Here is a 16,188-nt window from a genome sequence, read left to right as displayed (position 1 = left end):
ATGTGCACTACATATTGTGTTATTCAAAGCACGGATTCAGTCGTCCTGTCTCCTTGAGTATGGATACCACGCTGCTGGAATTCAAGTAAGAATTCCTTGACAAGTGTGTACCAGACGCTGTTAAATAAATATTTAGCACCCACAATTATGCTTAGGTGGATAAACTGCTCGAATCTCGATTACCTGCCTAGTGGCCGCAATTATTGGCCCTTAATTGTGAGGTTAATCCGTGGCCATTTTGACAGCTTGAGTTTCACAAAAAAATAGCACTACCGGTTTTAATTGTTAACTTAAGAAATAATATTTGATCATTCATCTATATAAGTACTATTTATTTTATTGTTACTTTTTCTATTATCAAATGCACTTTAAGCATAACTTATATTTTACATTTTATGCTAAATTTTTAAACAAAATGAATTGTCAAACGTCATTATCTACAAATCAATATCGTCATATATTTAAAGACATAATAAGAGTATAGTTTTTGAAAGGATTTGAAGAAATTCCAGCGTTCCAAACAGAGATTCATCAGTGGAGTTATCTACCAGTGTTCATGTCTACTAGGGAAGGTCGCAGTTTGACGTGTTTCCAAGTGATATGTTTTCAGTTCAGACCTGAGCTGAGTTTCCTTATAAAAGGAAGCCTCAAGCTGGGCATCATGTGACCCATGCTCTGTTAGTGCCTTCTGTCTATCTATCCCCCTTGCTGGTTTCTTCCTCCTCTTCTGCGTCGTCGTCTTCGTCTCCGGCGGCCGCGGCACGGGCGGCGATGTACAACCCTCCGGCGGCGCAGGAGATGTCCTACTCCGACCATGTCAAGAAGCGCCATGAGGACAAAGGCTGCCTCTATGCATGGTGATCCTCTTCTTCTGTCATGCTCTTCTAATCTTTCAGAGCAGCTGTTGATGCTATTTTATGTTGCTTATTAATTTGGATGTCATCTAAACTAGGTTATATTCTCTAGATTAGGATGTGATCTAAGGTATTTTTCAAAGTAGAAATTAGGACATGTTTGTTCATCTTGGATGCACTGTTCAACATTTCTCAAATCATCAGATAGTTCATCTAGTTTCTTCAGACAAGCTGATTTCTGCATCATGTGAGCATTGAACACACTCTTTAAGTCCTACTAGATTCAGAGATGGGTGAGTTAAAGTAGTTAGTGGTCATTTTCATGTCCAAGAAAACCAAAGATCATGTGAGATTTTGCCCTGATCAAGAGGGCTTCTTCACCATTTGACACCTTTTTTCCTCTGTTTACCTGTGATCTCTTTCCCTTTTTGTTGCAGCCTGTTCACCCTCTGCTGCTGCTTCTGCTGCTACGAGACCTGCGAGTGCTGCCTCGAATGCCTCTGCTGCTGCTGATCTCCTTATCTCATTTCAGCAGTCAAAATAATGATGATGATATATCATATATAGTCAGGAATAAAAGATATAATATGCCGTTTGAAATGCAGGAATTTATTTTTCCGATTTCAAACCATAGTTTGTTGTTGTATGTGTACTGGTGACAATATCATGGTAGATGAAACTTTCTGAAAATTTGGTAGGTATCAGCAAGATTTGATCTTTTTAGTTGTGCTCCCATCTATAAAATGAATAAATATATTTAAGCTGCCTGCCGAGATAAAATTAGTAATCAGACCGTAACAAGCATCCAACTAATATAACAATGGGATAACGTATATTGTACAAATGGGATGTTCATGACAAAGCGCACACATTTCTGATACAAAGAAAGATTTCTCTATTCAATGCGACATCTGTATTAAGATCACTAGAGCTGAATCTATCCATACAAAAATTGGATTCTGTGTGAAAAATTGCTAAAACAACAGTTGCAACTATTGTTAGGAATGCCCAGAAAGAAGCAACTGTCATAAGATTTTCTGTCTGAATTTCATCAGTTGTATTGTATGAGAACCTGTGATGTGTTGCTACAGCCTCTACCACTACTCTACACAACTAAGACCTCAGAAGATGTATACGCACGCCAATGCAGTGATCAGAGTAGTCAAGAACACAGAAACTACATTGACACCATTGTTGTCCAGTATATTCCGTCCTGAAATCCTGGTGACCGTCGGACCGTCTACTCCAACCACCTGCATAAACAAAATTCAGAAGCAATAAAAAGAAAAAATCAACTTCTGATTCAAAGGCAACTAGGGTATATAGACATCTAATAACATCAATTGCAGAAAGCACTATACCTTTTTACGAAGACTACAGTACCCACTGTACTGGAGTGTTGCGCCCAGCAACGAATCGATCAGACTTCCACATAGGCCAGCTGCTGTAGCTAAGGGTATAACCAGCAGCTGCCTCCAGAATACATCAGAAGAACACTGAGTGGTTAAGAATCCTAGTAGCACAAATGTAAGCCCAATCGAGAATCCAGCAGCCGCTGCTGCGAGAAGTCCATCAATGGTTACCCCGCCATTGGTACCCTTCCGTACTCTCTGGTGAAGTTCCATGTCAAAAGCAACAGTGATTATATGTACTGATATTTCTCTAATTGGTAAAAGAGGAAAATGCAATGTTTACCTTGAATGTTGTGATAATTCGTGGTTCCGCTTTGCTGAGAATGCCGAGCTCAGAAGACCATGTATCACCATTGCAGCAAGCATAATGTCCAATAACACCACCAATGAGGGCAGTTACAAGACTAGATTCTCTCGTATCCAAGCACCTATCGCTCCCTCCTGTGACAAGTGCTATCAAAACTACCAAGACACTTGCAATGCCACTGTTTGACAAAACTTGCTTCCTGCCAATAAGAGTGGTGTGCACCTGCATTAGAAAGATTCAGAAGGGTACTTTCTGAAACTGAAAGGCATCTTATTCATCTCAATAACGGTGACAACAGTCCTTAAACTTTGGATCCCTTTTAAATAGGTGATTCTTTTTCCTTTGAAAAATGCCTCTTGGACAAATTTGGGAGAAAATACAACAAGACAAACTTCATGCAAAATGGGATTGCGTTCCGAGTTGAATCTTGAAAGGAAGTAGGCATACCTCAAGTTAATAAGGACAATTTGAACAGTTTAAACAGTTTCAAATGTTGTCAAACTACATACTTCATCATCAAATCGAGCTCATTTTTATTTTTCACAATTTAAACTATACCGAGCCAGCGAACATGGTAGCTGTACACACTACAGAAACATCACATGAATCACTTAAATCTAACTCAACGAACCCCAACTTTTTATCATATAGCAGCACTATGAGGCCCTCAATTCCCTTGTTGCACAAATAAATCGCATATATGTTCTACCAGATAGCTATTTTGCCTTTCTAGAGATTTACCACATTCCCCTACTCTACTACAATCAGAACCAAAATCTGAAGCTTCCACTCTGAATGTAAACCTGCCAATTATACCAAAAGCCACAGCGCAATCTCAAACATGTCCGAGGCCTCTCTGATCTCTACGATATTAATTTCAGATTTCACATCATTCTCTATTTTTCTTGGTCACCATCGGAACAAGAAAAGAAGAAGAAGAAGAACAGAGACCATCTTCTTACTCACCAGTTGCGCTGCCCTCCTTCCTTGAAGTCGGGATCAAGCGCGCGCTTCCTCTTCTCGCCGACCCTCGTCATCCGCGACGCCGTGAAGAAGAACACCAGCAGCATCCCCGCGAACCTACGATGATGATTCGTCTCAAAAAAATCACATCAGAAACAGGATTTTTTTATCAATAATATTTTTTTTAAAAAAAGAGAAATTAGCCGCCCTTTCACCTGTACCCAGCGACGGTGTGGGCCACCATGGCCGGAACACCGACGAACACCGCGGTGGAGTCGACGGACTTGCGCCGCACCGCGCGCGCCGCGATGGCGCCGCCCGCCGCCACCGCCACCGCCGCCCGGATCCAAACTCCTCCGCCTCCTCCGCCGCCGTGATCCATTGCCGGCGACCTCCACCTCACCAAACCGGATCGCGCACAGCAGCGAAGAACACCAAAAAGGAATCGATCAAACCACTCGCGAACGGAACAGATATGGATCTCCTCCTCTCCTCCTCCAACTCCAAGCCAGTGCAGCCGACACACGCTACTACTACTACTGACGCCCGCAAAAGATACGAAGCCTTTTTCCGCCTCGAGGCGAAGGCGCGTGCTCCGGTGTAGAAATTGGCGGCCGACCAGATGCTTCGGGAGGATCGCAGGCGAGCCGGCGGCGGTGGGCTCGCCGGAATCGCGCAGGTGAAGGTGAAGCGGAGGTAGGAGAGAAGAAATAAGCGTGAGATCTGACGAAAGCTTGATGCTTTTCTCTCACGCGAGTCGCGAGAGACTTGTATTTGTAAGCGTGTTGCATCGAATCGATGGGCCTGATCCTACCCGTTCATCTCCTGAGGACGCATCACAGCCGTACAAACATTTTTCGTGCACCCATCCAACGGTCCAGGTCGGGGCAGAATCCCAATCCTGATGGTAAGATAGTCTTGTAATTCTTTTTTTTTTTAGAGGTGATAGTCTTGTAATTCTAGATTATATTCTGCTTAAAAAAACACTAATAATGTTCAGAATTTCAAAAAAAAATAATAAAGAAGAAATAAGGTTGTGTTGGGCAAATCCCAATCCTGATAGTAAGATAGTCTGGTAATTCTAAATCATATTCTTATTAAAAAAACACTAATAATGTTCTGAATTTCAAAAAAGGAAAAATGTAAGGTTGCGTTTGGCAGGGCTCTAGATCTCATATTTATGGTACATTTGAAGTTTGTATATTAAATTATATTGTTTTAAAATTTTAAATTTCATCTAAAATAGGAACAAAATGATTTATCCAAATGTTATCAACGAGATCACAGGTCTAGATCTATAAATTTGTGGAGTTAGGAATACCAAGCTCAAAAAAAAAAAAGAATCCATAGCTATGTCAAAAAAGGGCCTAATCATATGCTGATTCCATGCATCTGTGAACAAAAAACTAAAAATCTATCCAGGATAGTGTACAGTACATGTTGTTTCTGAATTGAGACATTAGCTTTTAGCTAAGCATCATCTGAAGGGAACCAGAGGAAAGAACATGACTTGGTCTACCACAACTGCTATTGCCACTGCCATTGGATGTTTGGATTGGGCTAAAATCTTCCCCTGCCTCGCCCTCGTCCTCGGCCCCTTGCTCTCCCCCGTCCTTGCCCTCGAAAATCTCTTCTCCCGCCTCCCGTTTCTTCAGGACCGCTGAAGCTGAACATGCTCATCCGCACACGATCTGCGTCTGAACTCTCTGGCACTCCCTGCAAAATAGCACAATGCCATGGGAATCAACATTCTTGGAATGGCGGTAATGGAAGTTTTGAAACACAAAGGGGTTCTGATCAGGGAAGTTGAACCGACATAGGAGTCTTCAAGATCTAGTTGCTCCTGGAGCTGCCTTGCCAGCTCCTCGTCTCGGCTGGTATCGTCGATGTAGCTTTGTGCTGTGGACTTCAAACCAGCGGATTTTCGCTTCTCCCATTCATCGAGGGTAAATACTGGAGTATCTTCTTGCCTGCCTTTACCCTTGAATCTATGGCCCCGACCATATCTGTCTTCGGGCACAGCCTGGGTCATTTTCTGCAGAAGCTTCTGTGCAGCGGCTTGGTTTTGAACAGGAATAGCTTCACTGACTGCAACGCCAAAGCAAAAGGTTTGTAACCAACTGCCACCAATATACTATATATATAAATATTTTGAATGGAAGCCAACCCTCTTTTGGTCTGCCATCTGAAATAGATTGTTTGGGTTCAACTGCAGACTCTTTGTTCTCATCACTTGAACTCTCATTGACTGGTTTGCCACTGGAACTAACTGACACATTCTGACGACCGACTTCCGGTTTCCTAGCCTTATTATCTGCTATGACATAAGAAAGGAGTCCAAGTGGACCACAAGTCACGGAAACAAGCAATATGAACTCCATATATACACAAAAAAATGAAGTAATTTGTATGTCAAAAACACATTCACTTGCTAATCCAAATATATTGTCAGCATAATAACCAGATGCAGATCAGGTTTTCCAACTAAAGTCATGCAAAAGTGCAGTTCAGCTCCATGTTTTTCAGAATAAAGAGTATTTTTTATCCAAATAATGTTATTTGTTTAATTTTGCAGGACTTGACAATAATCTCCAGTCAGATTCCAACACAGGGAAAATCTTACTAGTGAGTAACACAACTGATAATCACCCATATTGCACCCAAAAGGAACACCCTCGTTTAGAGGAAATAATTCTGAACATCTTAATTCATGCATATAGATTTCACCAGGAGAATCGAATTCAAACCCTTGGTACCTTTATATATATAACAACTGCCACGCATAAATGCCAACTTTACAGTGGACATAACTAAGGGTAAGGGGTGTGTGTGTGTGTGTGTGTGTGTGTGAGAGAGAGAGAGAGAGAGAGAGAGAGAGAGGACAGAACAATTACCAGAATAGGTTTGAGAACGGGATGTCCTACTAGGACGTGCTTCAACATCTAACTTCTCAAATGGTGGAGGTCCAACTCCATCATCATTTTGAGACAACCTCAAGGATGGACGAGATAACCCTGAGAATTTCTGGTTCATCTGCCACTCTTCATACAATGATTGGACAACTCCCCCCATGATACTTATATTCTTCGCACTTAAGCACAATATGCCGTTATGTATTGGAATCTTGTTCTCAAGACAAATCTACATGAGTCGTAAAGAAGGAGAAAATACATGACAATGTAAAACAGTCAGTAAATAGCAAAAGCATTTAGGTCTGAATCACGGATTTCAATATTGTTTATTTGACAAGGTATATATTGTGTAAATAATCACTAAGAAAATATTCTACTGTTCTGTATCAAAACTATGGTGCTGTTTGCTCATAAGCTTTCTGTATCAAAACTATGGTGCTGTTTGCTCATAAGCAATGATTAAGGATGAAACTCAATAGACTGTAGGACAGAGACAGACAGACAAACAGTGGGAATTAGGAATGCTATCTCCCAACCCCATCCTGATGATGCAATATAAATACACCATCTCTACAGGTAGCTCTTACACAAACCTCATGCAGCATTTACTAAGGAGGATTTCAGATTCAATGTTATCAAGGAGCATTCTTGCATTTTGTTTTCCAAACATTATTCATGTGGGATGTGTGGAATAGAAACACACCATTGATCAATGAGCTATCTGAGCATCTCTCCTTCTATTTATCTAGTTCCGGTGGCATGGGAACTCAATACTGAACTAGTTAGGAGCCTAAGATGAAATTCAGACAAAGATGAAACTATGTGCAGAGACTCTGACTATGTCCTCTAACCTAAAATAAAGCAGAATGACAAATATCAGTGCACATCTAGAACCTAGATCAAGAACATGGTGGACTAACCTTAGTACCTGGAGCAATATCTTCAATGATAAACGGGATTGGGAAAAACTCTATCGCTACTGCTTCAGAAATTCCATCAGTCAGAACAAAGCGCAGAAGGCGGTGTTGCTGTGGGTTCTTAAAGGACACATCAATGATGCTTCTATATATATCTCTTACTGATACTACCTGCAAACAAGTTTGCATTAAGCAGGGATCAAACAGTAAAAAAAATAATCCAAAACACAAGGACAACAGTTCAGCTCCACAAACACTAGATGAATGTAGGTTCAATCATGATCAGGAAAGACAAGCCCATGTTTCACCATTGAGATAGACAACTAGACATCATTGTTCCACAGAGGACGTTCAGATAGCCACCCTGGAACAGCCAAGAACATCTTTTTCATCTGCTCGGATACAAAACCCGACCCATCCACAAACTGAGAATGATACAACGCAAGCCCCAGCCACATGATTGAAACGATCTTAAGTAAGGCCATTCCCTAGCATCCAGACACAAATTCTCAACCTTATGTCCAGCCAAGAACACCATCGTTTCACAAAGGCCTGACACATATCCATACAAGAACAGCCAAGAACATCTTTTCGTCAGTCTACTCGGCTACAAACTCTGGCCGCTTCCACAATCTGGATACAATCCCCAGCCACAGAATCAATAGCAGACTAAGAACTGTTCCTAAATGAGGCATTTCTTTCCCTTATTTTTTTTACCAGGAATAAAATTAATTAGAATTACTGAGCTAATATCGAAACAAAAGAGGGGTGTCATCGGAACCTGCAGGACGATGGGGCCATGGAGGTAGGAAAGCCGCCTCCCCGTGGCGGCGGCGGCGGCGCGGTCAGGGAGCGACTTGCCGCCGAAGAGCCTCAGGTCCACGTCGACGAGCTCGGTCTCCACGGCCTCCGGCGACGGCGAGGGGGAGGCGTGGAGTAGCTCCTGGATGATCTCGTTGCTGGGGTCACGGAAGCACCACCCGCGGGCGGAGAGGGATTGAAGGAGCCTCTCCTGATGAGGGGAGGCCGACGACCCCGGCGTTTCCGCCGCCGCCGCCATCGCAGTCGGGGGGCGAAGTGTTCTCCGGCGAGGTCTGGGAGAGTGCTAGGGTAGGAGACGTGAAGGCGGGTTTTGTGGTATACGCCATAGCAGTTGGAAAGCGGACATTTGTGGTGCTTACTGCTTAGGGCTTTGTTGTTTAGACTAATTATAAGTCAGGTTAAGAACCGAAAAGTCTAAATCTAAACAAAATATTTTTTCTGGTTGAATCTATTAATTTTTGATAATTTCAGTAGTGTCGTATGAATGTTTGGTTTGATGTCAAATTTCACCGACACTAATACCAAATTGTCTTGAAATCAAATTAGCCCCAAAGCTCAAGTGGATCATCAAACCTGGAGTATCGTTCAGTGTCAACGTTTGGCAGATTCAAAGAAAAAAAAAGAAACGGTATATTTGTAAATAAAATATAATTTATGAATAAAACTTTTATATATGTGTTCTTAACTATTAAAAACAAATGCTAGAAAATCTTATAAATTCAAATTTTAATTTATAAACATAAACTCTAAAATTAAAGTTATAAATTTAAATTTTAGTCCATAAGCATAGCGAAATGATGAATGTGAACTCGGAAGTCTGAACACAGGGACATGCAGCCGCGGGCAACAAGCCAACAAGTGCTCCTGCAGTCCTGCTCATCTGCCTTCACTCCTCCTCATCGTCTTTTTTTTTTTTTGAACTCCTTATCGTCGTAGAGCCCTAGATTCGCACGAGGCTGAGGTCCCGCAGCGCGAGCGATCCAAAGATATCCGAGGTGACGCCGTGTCATCCCTAGTTAGCCGAGCCAATTTTTGTTTATAGCTGTGGATTACAAAATCCTCTTCTCATCTGAAACGTTCTCATCTACTATACTATCTTCAGGTTCAGGTTCGGCCTCGCTTTTGAGCAGAAAGCCCAAAAGGTTTCAGCTTGGGAAGAGCAAAATGCGGTGAGACCAGAATAATAGATGGACTGTTTCTACTCCCTCCGTTTCCCAATGTAAATCATTCTAGCATTTTCAATATTTATATTGATGTTTATGAATATGGAAAATGTTAGAATAACTTACATTGTGAAATGGAGGGAGTAGTAAACTTCATTTACGAATCCCATTTTAAGACGAAATATTTATTTTATTTATTTTTTGACAACGAATTTAATTCGGTCACCACGAATACCGCATCAATATTGTGCTCTCTGTCAGATCATCAGACGCAATATTGTGCTCTCTGTCCTGGAATCTCTCGGCCATCAGTTATTCAGTTGGCAGGTTGGCAGTAATTTTGACGAAATTCGTTGCAGAATGATAGCGGTGGGGTTAAAAACGAATTCTTTTCGTCCTCTCACCATAATAAAGTTTCTCTTTTTATTTGTTGGTCAAGCCCTTTTTGATCTTTTTTTTTCTGTCTCATGCTTATCCTCCAACTTCGCGGCGCACCCTCCGCAAACGTAAGCCAAAAAGATCAGGAAAAGAGACAGAAAAATCGGAATAAAAGAGTGATAGATAGATAGATAGATACTCCGTAGATACTAGATCAGCAGCGATTTTTTTTTTCAGTTTTTGTTTTTTCATTTCTTCCTCTGTCTTGTTTAGATGTTGGGGTTGGTGAGTCCTTGGGGGGAATCAGTTGGTGACTGACTCGAGAAGTTCAGAGGTTGTTGTCTCCGAATTCTTTAACCCCAACCTCTCCTCTTCTCTTCTCTTCTCTCCTCTTCTTCCTTATACTGCTTCTTGGGCTCGCCGCTGCGCTGTTCTTTGGTCTTCTTGGATCTCTGACCCTAACATCGTATCCAACTTCTCCAGTTCTTGTTCTTGGAGGGGTGAGGAAGAGGAGGAGGAGGAGGTGAGATGGGTAGCTTCGGGAGGCTGGCGAGGAGGGCCGTGGAGACGGAAGCGCCGGTCATGGTCAAGGTGATGGAGAAGAAGCTCCCTGCCTCGTCGAAATCGCATCTTTCCCTTCTGATTTCTTTGGTCTTGATTGATGAGTTCTATTTCTCTTGTGCCTTGTGCTCTTTTTTCAGATGCAGGAATTGCTTCGAGGGAACAAGGATGTGATGTCGCTTGCGCAGGTATCGGATCGCAATTTCTTTCGGTTATCTGTCCAATGATTGTGTGTGTGTGTGTGTGTGTGTTTTCTTGAGAGTACCAATGAGTTTGTGTTGTTGTTGGTACTTGGTCACAGGCATTTTGATGTTTGCATTTGATTGGGAAGAGTGTTCGAAATGGATTAGTGAAATGATCATTTGTATTGTTCCTTTACTGTTTGGGTCAATTGTCTCAGTAAACTGTTCACGTTGTAAGGTGAATCAGGAGAGTTTAGTACATCTGATAACATATTGTGCTTTGTATAACACAACTATTTATCAAGCATGGAATTTGGAAACTAAAATGGTTGTATTCCTGCTTAGTTCCTGAAAATGGCGTTTAACTGCTTATGCTAGCCAAATAAGATATCCAAATATATATATTAGTGGCAGTGGTGTGTGTGCTGGCCTCCTATTACTGCCAACAGAACATGTGATATTTACTGGAAATTATTTGCTTTCTTTTAAACTAATGTAAATCTTGGATGCAGGGAGTTGTTTATTGGCAGCCTCCTGAGGCAGCTATGAATAAGATTAAAGAAATTGTATGGGAACCATCAATCAGTAAATATGGCTCTGATGATGGTCTTCCTGAACTCCGAGAAGCACTTCTCGAGAAGGTAATTTTTCAATTGGGATTTGTTAGATAATGGTGTCCATGGCCCATGTTATCAAGCCTTCCCAGTTATCACAAAGCAATTACCATGTGAGACAAATGCACTTGGTTGCCTACTGCTAAGCCTTTATCATGTGAGACAAAGGAACCTGTGTGCCTACTACTAAGCCTTTGTCATGTGAGAAATTGATTCTGGAATTTTTTTTACCTCGATACTGAGAGAGTGAGAGTAAGGCCATTCCCAACCCAAAACACTAGACATAGTTTCCATAAACTCCACATCATCAAGAAACTAGTACTAGACACTACTCTTCCAATGCAAACACTACTATTTCATACTTAAATTTAATGCTACTTATCTCACATAATGTCTTGGATGTTGTGTAGAAACCATGTCTCATGCAAGACATAGTTTCCTTCTCTTTTCTCATTTATTCACTTGCCACATCAATTTTCATCCTATGTGACAGCTTATTTAATGCTATGGACACTATCCTAGTCATTGGGTTGGGAATGGCCTAATATCAGGAATCACATGGTATCCTTACAAAATTTTATCAACGAGAAAGTTTCAGAAAGTATCTCTCAGCTTCTGTGGGGGCTTGGGGGGGAGGGAAGCTAAAGCTCTGTTGAGAGCTATAATAGTTCAATGCTACCATGTAACAGTGCAGTAGCACAGTTCTGAGACATTGCCCTTGGTACTACCGATGCCCCCTCATGTAGAGATGGGTGTTATATTCACTGATTTCTCTTACTGCGATAATATTTTATTGAAAAACTAATAATATGAATGGTAATTATTATAAACATGTTCGTTGCCTTCCCTCTATTTTCTTCCTGAAATTTTTAGCATACATTTTGCAGCTGCGCAGAGAGAATAAGCTAACCAAGTCGTCAATTATGGTTACCTCTGGTGCAAATCAGGTAATGCACGTGCTTTCCAGTTTCCACCTGATTTATTACAGCTTTGTCATCTTATTCCGGTTTTCCTCTGTGTATTTTGCCTTGTTTAGCTAGACTATAGGATGCCAATTTGTTTTTCTTCTTCAGTTCTATGAGATGCTTTCTTACTTTTCTGTATGACTGCTTCACCTAAACCTTATTTACCAACTAGGTTAGCCAAATAAAAGTCAAATAAAGTGATGTCTTCCATCAAATTTTGGCAGGCCTTTGTAAATGTGGTCCTCACCCTTTGTGATGCTGGGGATGCAGTTGTCATGTTTGCACCATATTACTTCAATTCCTACATGTCATTCCAGATGACAGGAGTTACTGACATATTAGTTGGTGCAAGCAATCCTGAGACTCTTCATCCTGATGTCGGTAAGATAGTTCTTCCCTTTTTCTTTTTGTTGGAGAAATTGGTTAGATGTCTATTATCAACAGTCAATTATAAACTAGTTGCCACTTTTTTTCCGCTTCTGAGATCTTCCACTTTGTAAGTTGATAAGTTCTATCACTTGATACATTTTCTCTCAGTTCAATTGAGAGCTATATGGTTTTTGATCATTCGATTTGGTTCACTTCAGGACTGTAAAAGAATAGTTCATTCTGGTAGTACAATTTATATTTGTTTAATAAAATGCAGATTGGTTGGAGAAGGTTCTGCAAGAAAACAACCCTATCCCTAAACTTGTTAGTGTTGTAAATCCTGGAAACCCCTCTGGAGCTTTCATTCCGAAGCCGATGCTCGAGGTAACCTGTCTCTCTCATTCACAGTTCACGCACACTTGCATTCGAGGTGACTTTAATTATTTCTTAATATTGCACCATTGTTCCAGAGAATTTCAGAACTGTGCAGAAATGCTGGTGCATGGCTTGTAGTTGACAATACCTATGAGTAAGTTAGTACTCAATTACTGATTATTGCTCAACTGCAACGTCATTTTGGTGCTTCTTTTCTTTCTGTTGTTGATAAAGCTCCTCAGTCCCTTCAGAAATTGATATTACTTAAAGCAATTGTAAAGACGAGGCACTACGAAAGAATGAACTACACATGGACATGATCACCTTAAGTAGTAGTTTAAAAGGACAGTTCACCATAAGCAGTTGAGCAACTGTGCTTGACTTCTTGAAGTTGAGTCCTGGATGACGCCCTCTCTGATAGATTAAATAAATAGGACTTCAAGAATGTGGTATCTCTTTCAAAAAGTATCTGCAAACCACCCGCCAGTAAGGGTTTGCCAAATGTAGTTATCTTCACATGCTCAGCTTATTCAAGTAGGGAAAATCTTCCATTTCTTCTCAACACTAGAATTGGACACATGGAACAACTCGTTTTCTTTTGAAGGTCCCATTTCAGTTCCTCAATTTCAGTGATGCCCAAAATAAACCCTCCAGTCACTTACAGGCAGAGTGGAAGACTCACTGACAAGAGCCTAAATTGAATCACTGATTAGACTCTTCCCTCAAGAAAAGTCTTGCTTTCAGCAGCCTAGCATCCGCTGTGCGGCATTGGGAAGAATATATCTGTTGTTAGTTCTTTGATCAAATCAGAAATATTTGATCTCTTGCTAATCTACCCTTGCTCTATATTTCAGATCATGTTTACCTTTTCTTGTCTGGCTCTGTAGTTGAGTAATGGAAATTGATATTAGTTTTTGCCATTTCCTTACCCTGATGTTGATGTTAAAAGGATGCTATGGGTCCTTTTCGAATATAAGCTTGATGGACTTCCCAATGTTAATACACCACCGAATTTGACATGTGTAAATCTTGTATATGATAAAAGTATAATTTGGAAACTTTCAATTATCATCACATTGATTTTTAGATAATCTGTATTCAAAATGTTTGCACGAATACTGAAATTCAAGAAAACATTTTCTCGGAAGAATTCTTTTCCATAAAAGGTGACTGACCTTTTACTTTCTGTAAAATAATTCTACATATGGGGCTATTTTGGATTCTGTATAACTATGATGTTGAACTTGCTTGCAAAATTGGTGGGTGGTCTGCAGGTACTTTATGTATGATGGAATGGAGCACTATTGCTTAGAGGGTAATCACATTGTCAACCTCTTCTCATTCTCGAAGGCTTACGGAATGATGGGCTGGCGTGTAGGATACGTAAGTTTGCCTCTCTCTCTCTTTCTTTCATCCTCTGCTTAGGCTTGAAAATGCTGATGTAAGAGTCAATATTGAGTTCTTTCAGTTTCATGAATTTCCCGCATCCACTTGAATCTTTTACCAGGGCATTCCCTTAAATTATCACCATAGCAATGCAGTATAAGTAACTTAGTGGCTGCACAATCTGTGTTGATCAGTGAGTCTTACAAGAACTGATGAGCTGACTGCTGCAGATTGCCCACCCAAACGAAGCTGACGGTCTTCATGCACAGCTGCTCAAAGTGCAAGATAACATACCTATCTGTGCTTCCATCATCGGGCAGCGCCTGGCGCTCTACGCATTAGAGGCCGGTCCAGAATGGATCAGAGAAAGGGTGAGAGATCTAGTGAAAAACCGTGAATTGCTCATGGAAGCGATGTCTCCGCTTGGCAAGGACTCTGTCAAGGGTGGTGAGGGTGCCATTTACCTCTGGGCAAAACTACCCGAGAAATGCTCAGATGATTTTGAAGTTGTCAGATGGCTTGCAAACAAGCATGGTGTGGCTGTGATCCCCGGGAGCGCCAGTGGAGGTCCCGGATATATCCGGGTTTCTTTCGGAGGGTTGAAAGAATCGGATACAAGGCTTGCTGCTGAGAGGTTAAGGCGCGGCTTGCAAGAACTTGTGACTGAGGGAATGGTACAGTGACAGCCCAATGGATGCAAGAAATACATGACATACAAATCACAAAAGTGAAAATTTTCAGTTACATAATAATTCTGGGATTAGTTCAAGAGAAGAAAAGAGCCAAAATTTCAAGATTACAACATGGTTGTTAGAAAATGCTGAAGCTTTTATTTCAGAGAACTTTTGTCACATTGGATTTCCTAGTGGAAATTTGATTTGGTGGGTTGAGTAGAGGGAAAAAAAAAAGACTCATCCACCCTGTGGAATACCATTGTCATAAAGGGGTATTCATGTTTAGTACTTACTGTTGCTTGATAACCTCTTTCCCTACAATCAGGACAGCAGCTGTACACAAGTAAGATATAGTAAGATATAATAGCAACAATAAGTGTTCATGATGTGCTTTTATTTCAGCTTTTTTATTTATTTCTTCGGTTCGGATCATTTCTCGAAGCTCAAAAACTGAAAAAAATATGTTTCTTGAACTTGTTAGCACTTCAATTTCTGAAGAAATGTGCTCGTGCAGAATCAGACATTGCATTTTTTTTATATAATGGTTTATATTAAACCGGCATTTACATCCAAAGTGAATGTATAGCCAAAATCAGACATTGCATACAACCATGATTTTAGTTCCTCAAGCACTATCACCTCCAGTTCCTGTAAAACTCCAATTGCTGCCAAACCAGTGATTGTAAATTTAGAGTTGTTTTCGTGGATTATTGATTTGATTATAGGAATAAATTAAATATTTTAAGAAATAAGCTTTACTAATAGCTTACATTACAACGAGTGATTTAAGCAATAGAGTAGAACAATCCGTTTAAATAATTTTATGAATAAGCTAAAAAGAACACGCGCTTCGGATCTTGGAATAGTTTTTCAGTCACTGCATGTTGTCTTTTTTTTGCTGTCCACATACTTCTCATCTCTTTTCTCCTCCAACCTGTGTCCTTTTCATCGTACAGTGATCGATCCATCATCACAGCAGCGACATGTGATTGGCTCACATTAAAACGCCGTTCTCTGAAAAAAGCAAATATTTTTCCTCCTTTTCCTCCTCTTTTTATGTAAAGAGATCCATGAAAATGATGTGCACTAGCGGTGCATCAAATGCCTCTCTTTTTTTTCTTTGCAAACGTGATTGAGTGAGAGAGAGTACATGAGAGAAAATGACAGCAATCTTCAGGCTGAAAGAAACATAGTATCAGCAGCATATAAATAGCTTGATACGATGCACCAGAAAAGCAGGTTAGAAGTAATCCATCTATTCCGAAATATAAAGATTTCTAGGTTGCTTAGCAAATACTCCTTTCCAATGTTAGGTCTAAAGATTTCTTTTTACT

The 16,188-nt window shown here is 40.7% G+C and overlaps 3 protein-coding genes across 5 annotated transcripts; 1 reads left to right on the top strand and 2 right to left on the bottom strand.

Moving 5' to 3' along the window:
- Window positions 1-1,669: 1,669 nt before the first annotated feature.
- LOC127763339 (protein PGR) lies at window positions 1,670-4,265 on the bottom strand. Its single transcript, XM_052288010.1, has 5 exons — window positions 3,752-4,265; window positions 3,540-3,653; window positions 2,550-2,772; window positions 2,216-2,464; window positions 1,670-2,107 (listed from the first exon to the last, which is right to left on the bottom strand). Exons 1-5 carry the CDS (start codon window positions 3,916-3,918, stop codon window positions 1,976-1,978), a joined length of 885 nt encoding a protein of 294 aa, XP_052143970.1. The 5' UTR covers window positions 3,919-4,265; the 3' UTR covers window positions 1,670-1,975.
- Window positions 4,266-4,825: 560 nt separating this feature from the next.
- On the bottom strand, window positions 4,826-8,524 carry LOC127774935 (uncharacterized). Of its 2 annotated transcripts, none has more exons than XM_052301228.1 (6): window positions 8,147-8,524; window positions 7,369-7,536; window positions 6,431-6,677; window positions 5,704-5,853; window positions 5,353-5,624; window positions 4,826-5,252 (listed from the first exon to the last, which is right to left on the bottom strand). In XM_052301228.1, the coding sequence occupies exons 1-6, from the start codon at window positions 8,423-8,425 to the stop codon at window positions 5,097-5,099; spliced, it is 1,272 nt and encodes a 423-aa protein (XP_052157188.1). In that variant the 5' UTR covers window positions 8,426-8,524; the 3' UTR covers window positions 4,826-5,096. The 2 variants fall into 2 exon arrangements, with proteins under 2 accessions (XP_052157188.1, XP_052157195.1); XM_052301235.1 differs by having other exon boundaries at window positions 4,828-5,252; window positions 5,704-5,850; window positions 8,147-8,522.
- A 1,244-nt stretch (window positions 8,525-9,768) lies between these two features.
- On the top strand, window positions 9,769-15,240 carry LOC127774950 (aromatic aminotransferase ISS1). Of its 2 annotated transcripts, XM_052301254.1 has the most exons (11): window positions 9,769-9,856; window positions 10,002-10,062; window positions 10,212-10,319; window positions 10,430-10,477; window positions 10,984-11,112; window positions 11,973-12,032; window positions 12,275-12,431; window positions 12,697-12,803; window positions 12,890-12,948; window positions 14,069-14,177; window positions 14,411-15,240. In XM_052301254.1, the coding sequence occupies exons 3-11, from the start codon at window positions 10,257-10,259 to the stop codon at window positions 14,861-14,863; spliced, it is 1,185 nt and encodes a 394-aa protein (XP_052157214.1). In that variant the 5' UTR covers window positions 9,769-9,856; window positions 10,002-10,062; window positions 10,212-10,256; the 3' UTR covers window positions 14,864-15,240. The 2 variants fall into 2 exon arrangements, with proteins under 2 accessions (XP_052157214.1, XP_052157207.1); XM_052301247.1 differs by having other exon boundaries at window positions 9,802-10,062.
- The last annotated feature ends 948 nt before the right edge of the window (window positions 15,241-16,188 follow it).

Source organism: Oryza glaberrima, chromosome 1 (assembly GCF_000147395.1).
Source record: "Oryza glaberrima chromosome 1, OglaRS2, whole genome shotgun sequence".
NCBI classification, from domain to species: domain Eukaryota; kingdom Viridiplantae; phylum Streptophyta; class Magnoliopsida; order Poales; family Poaceae; genus Oryza; species Oryza glaberrima.
This window is presented reverse-complemented; position numbering and strand designations above follow the sequence as displayed.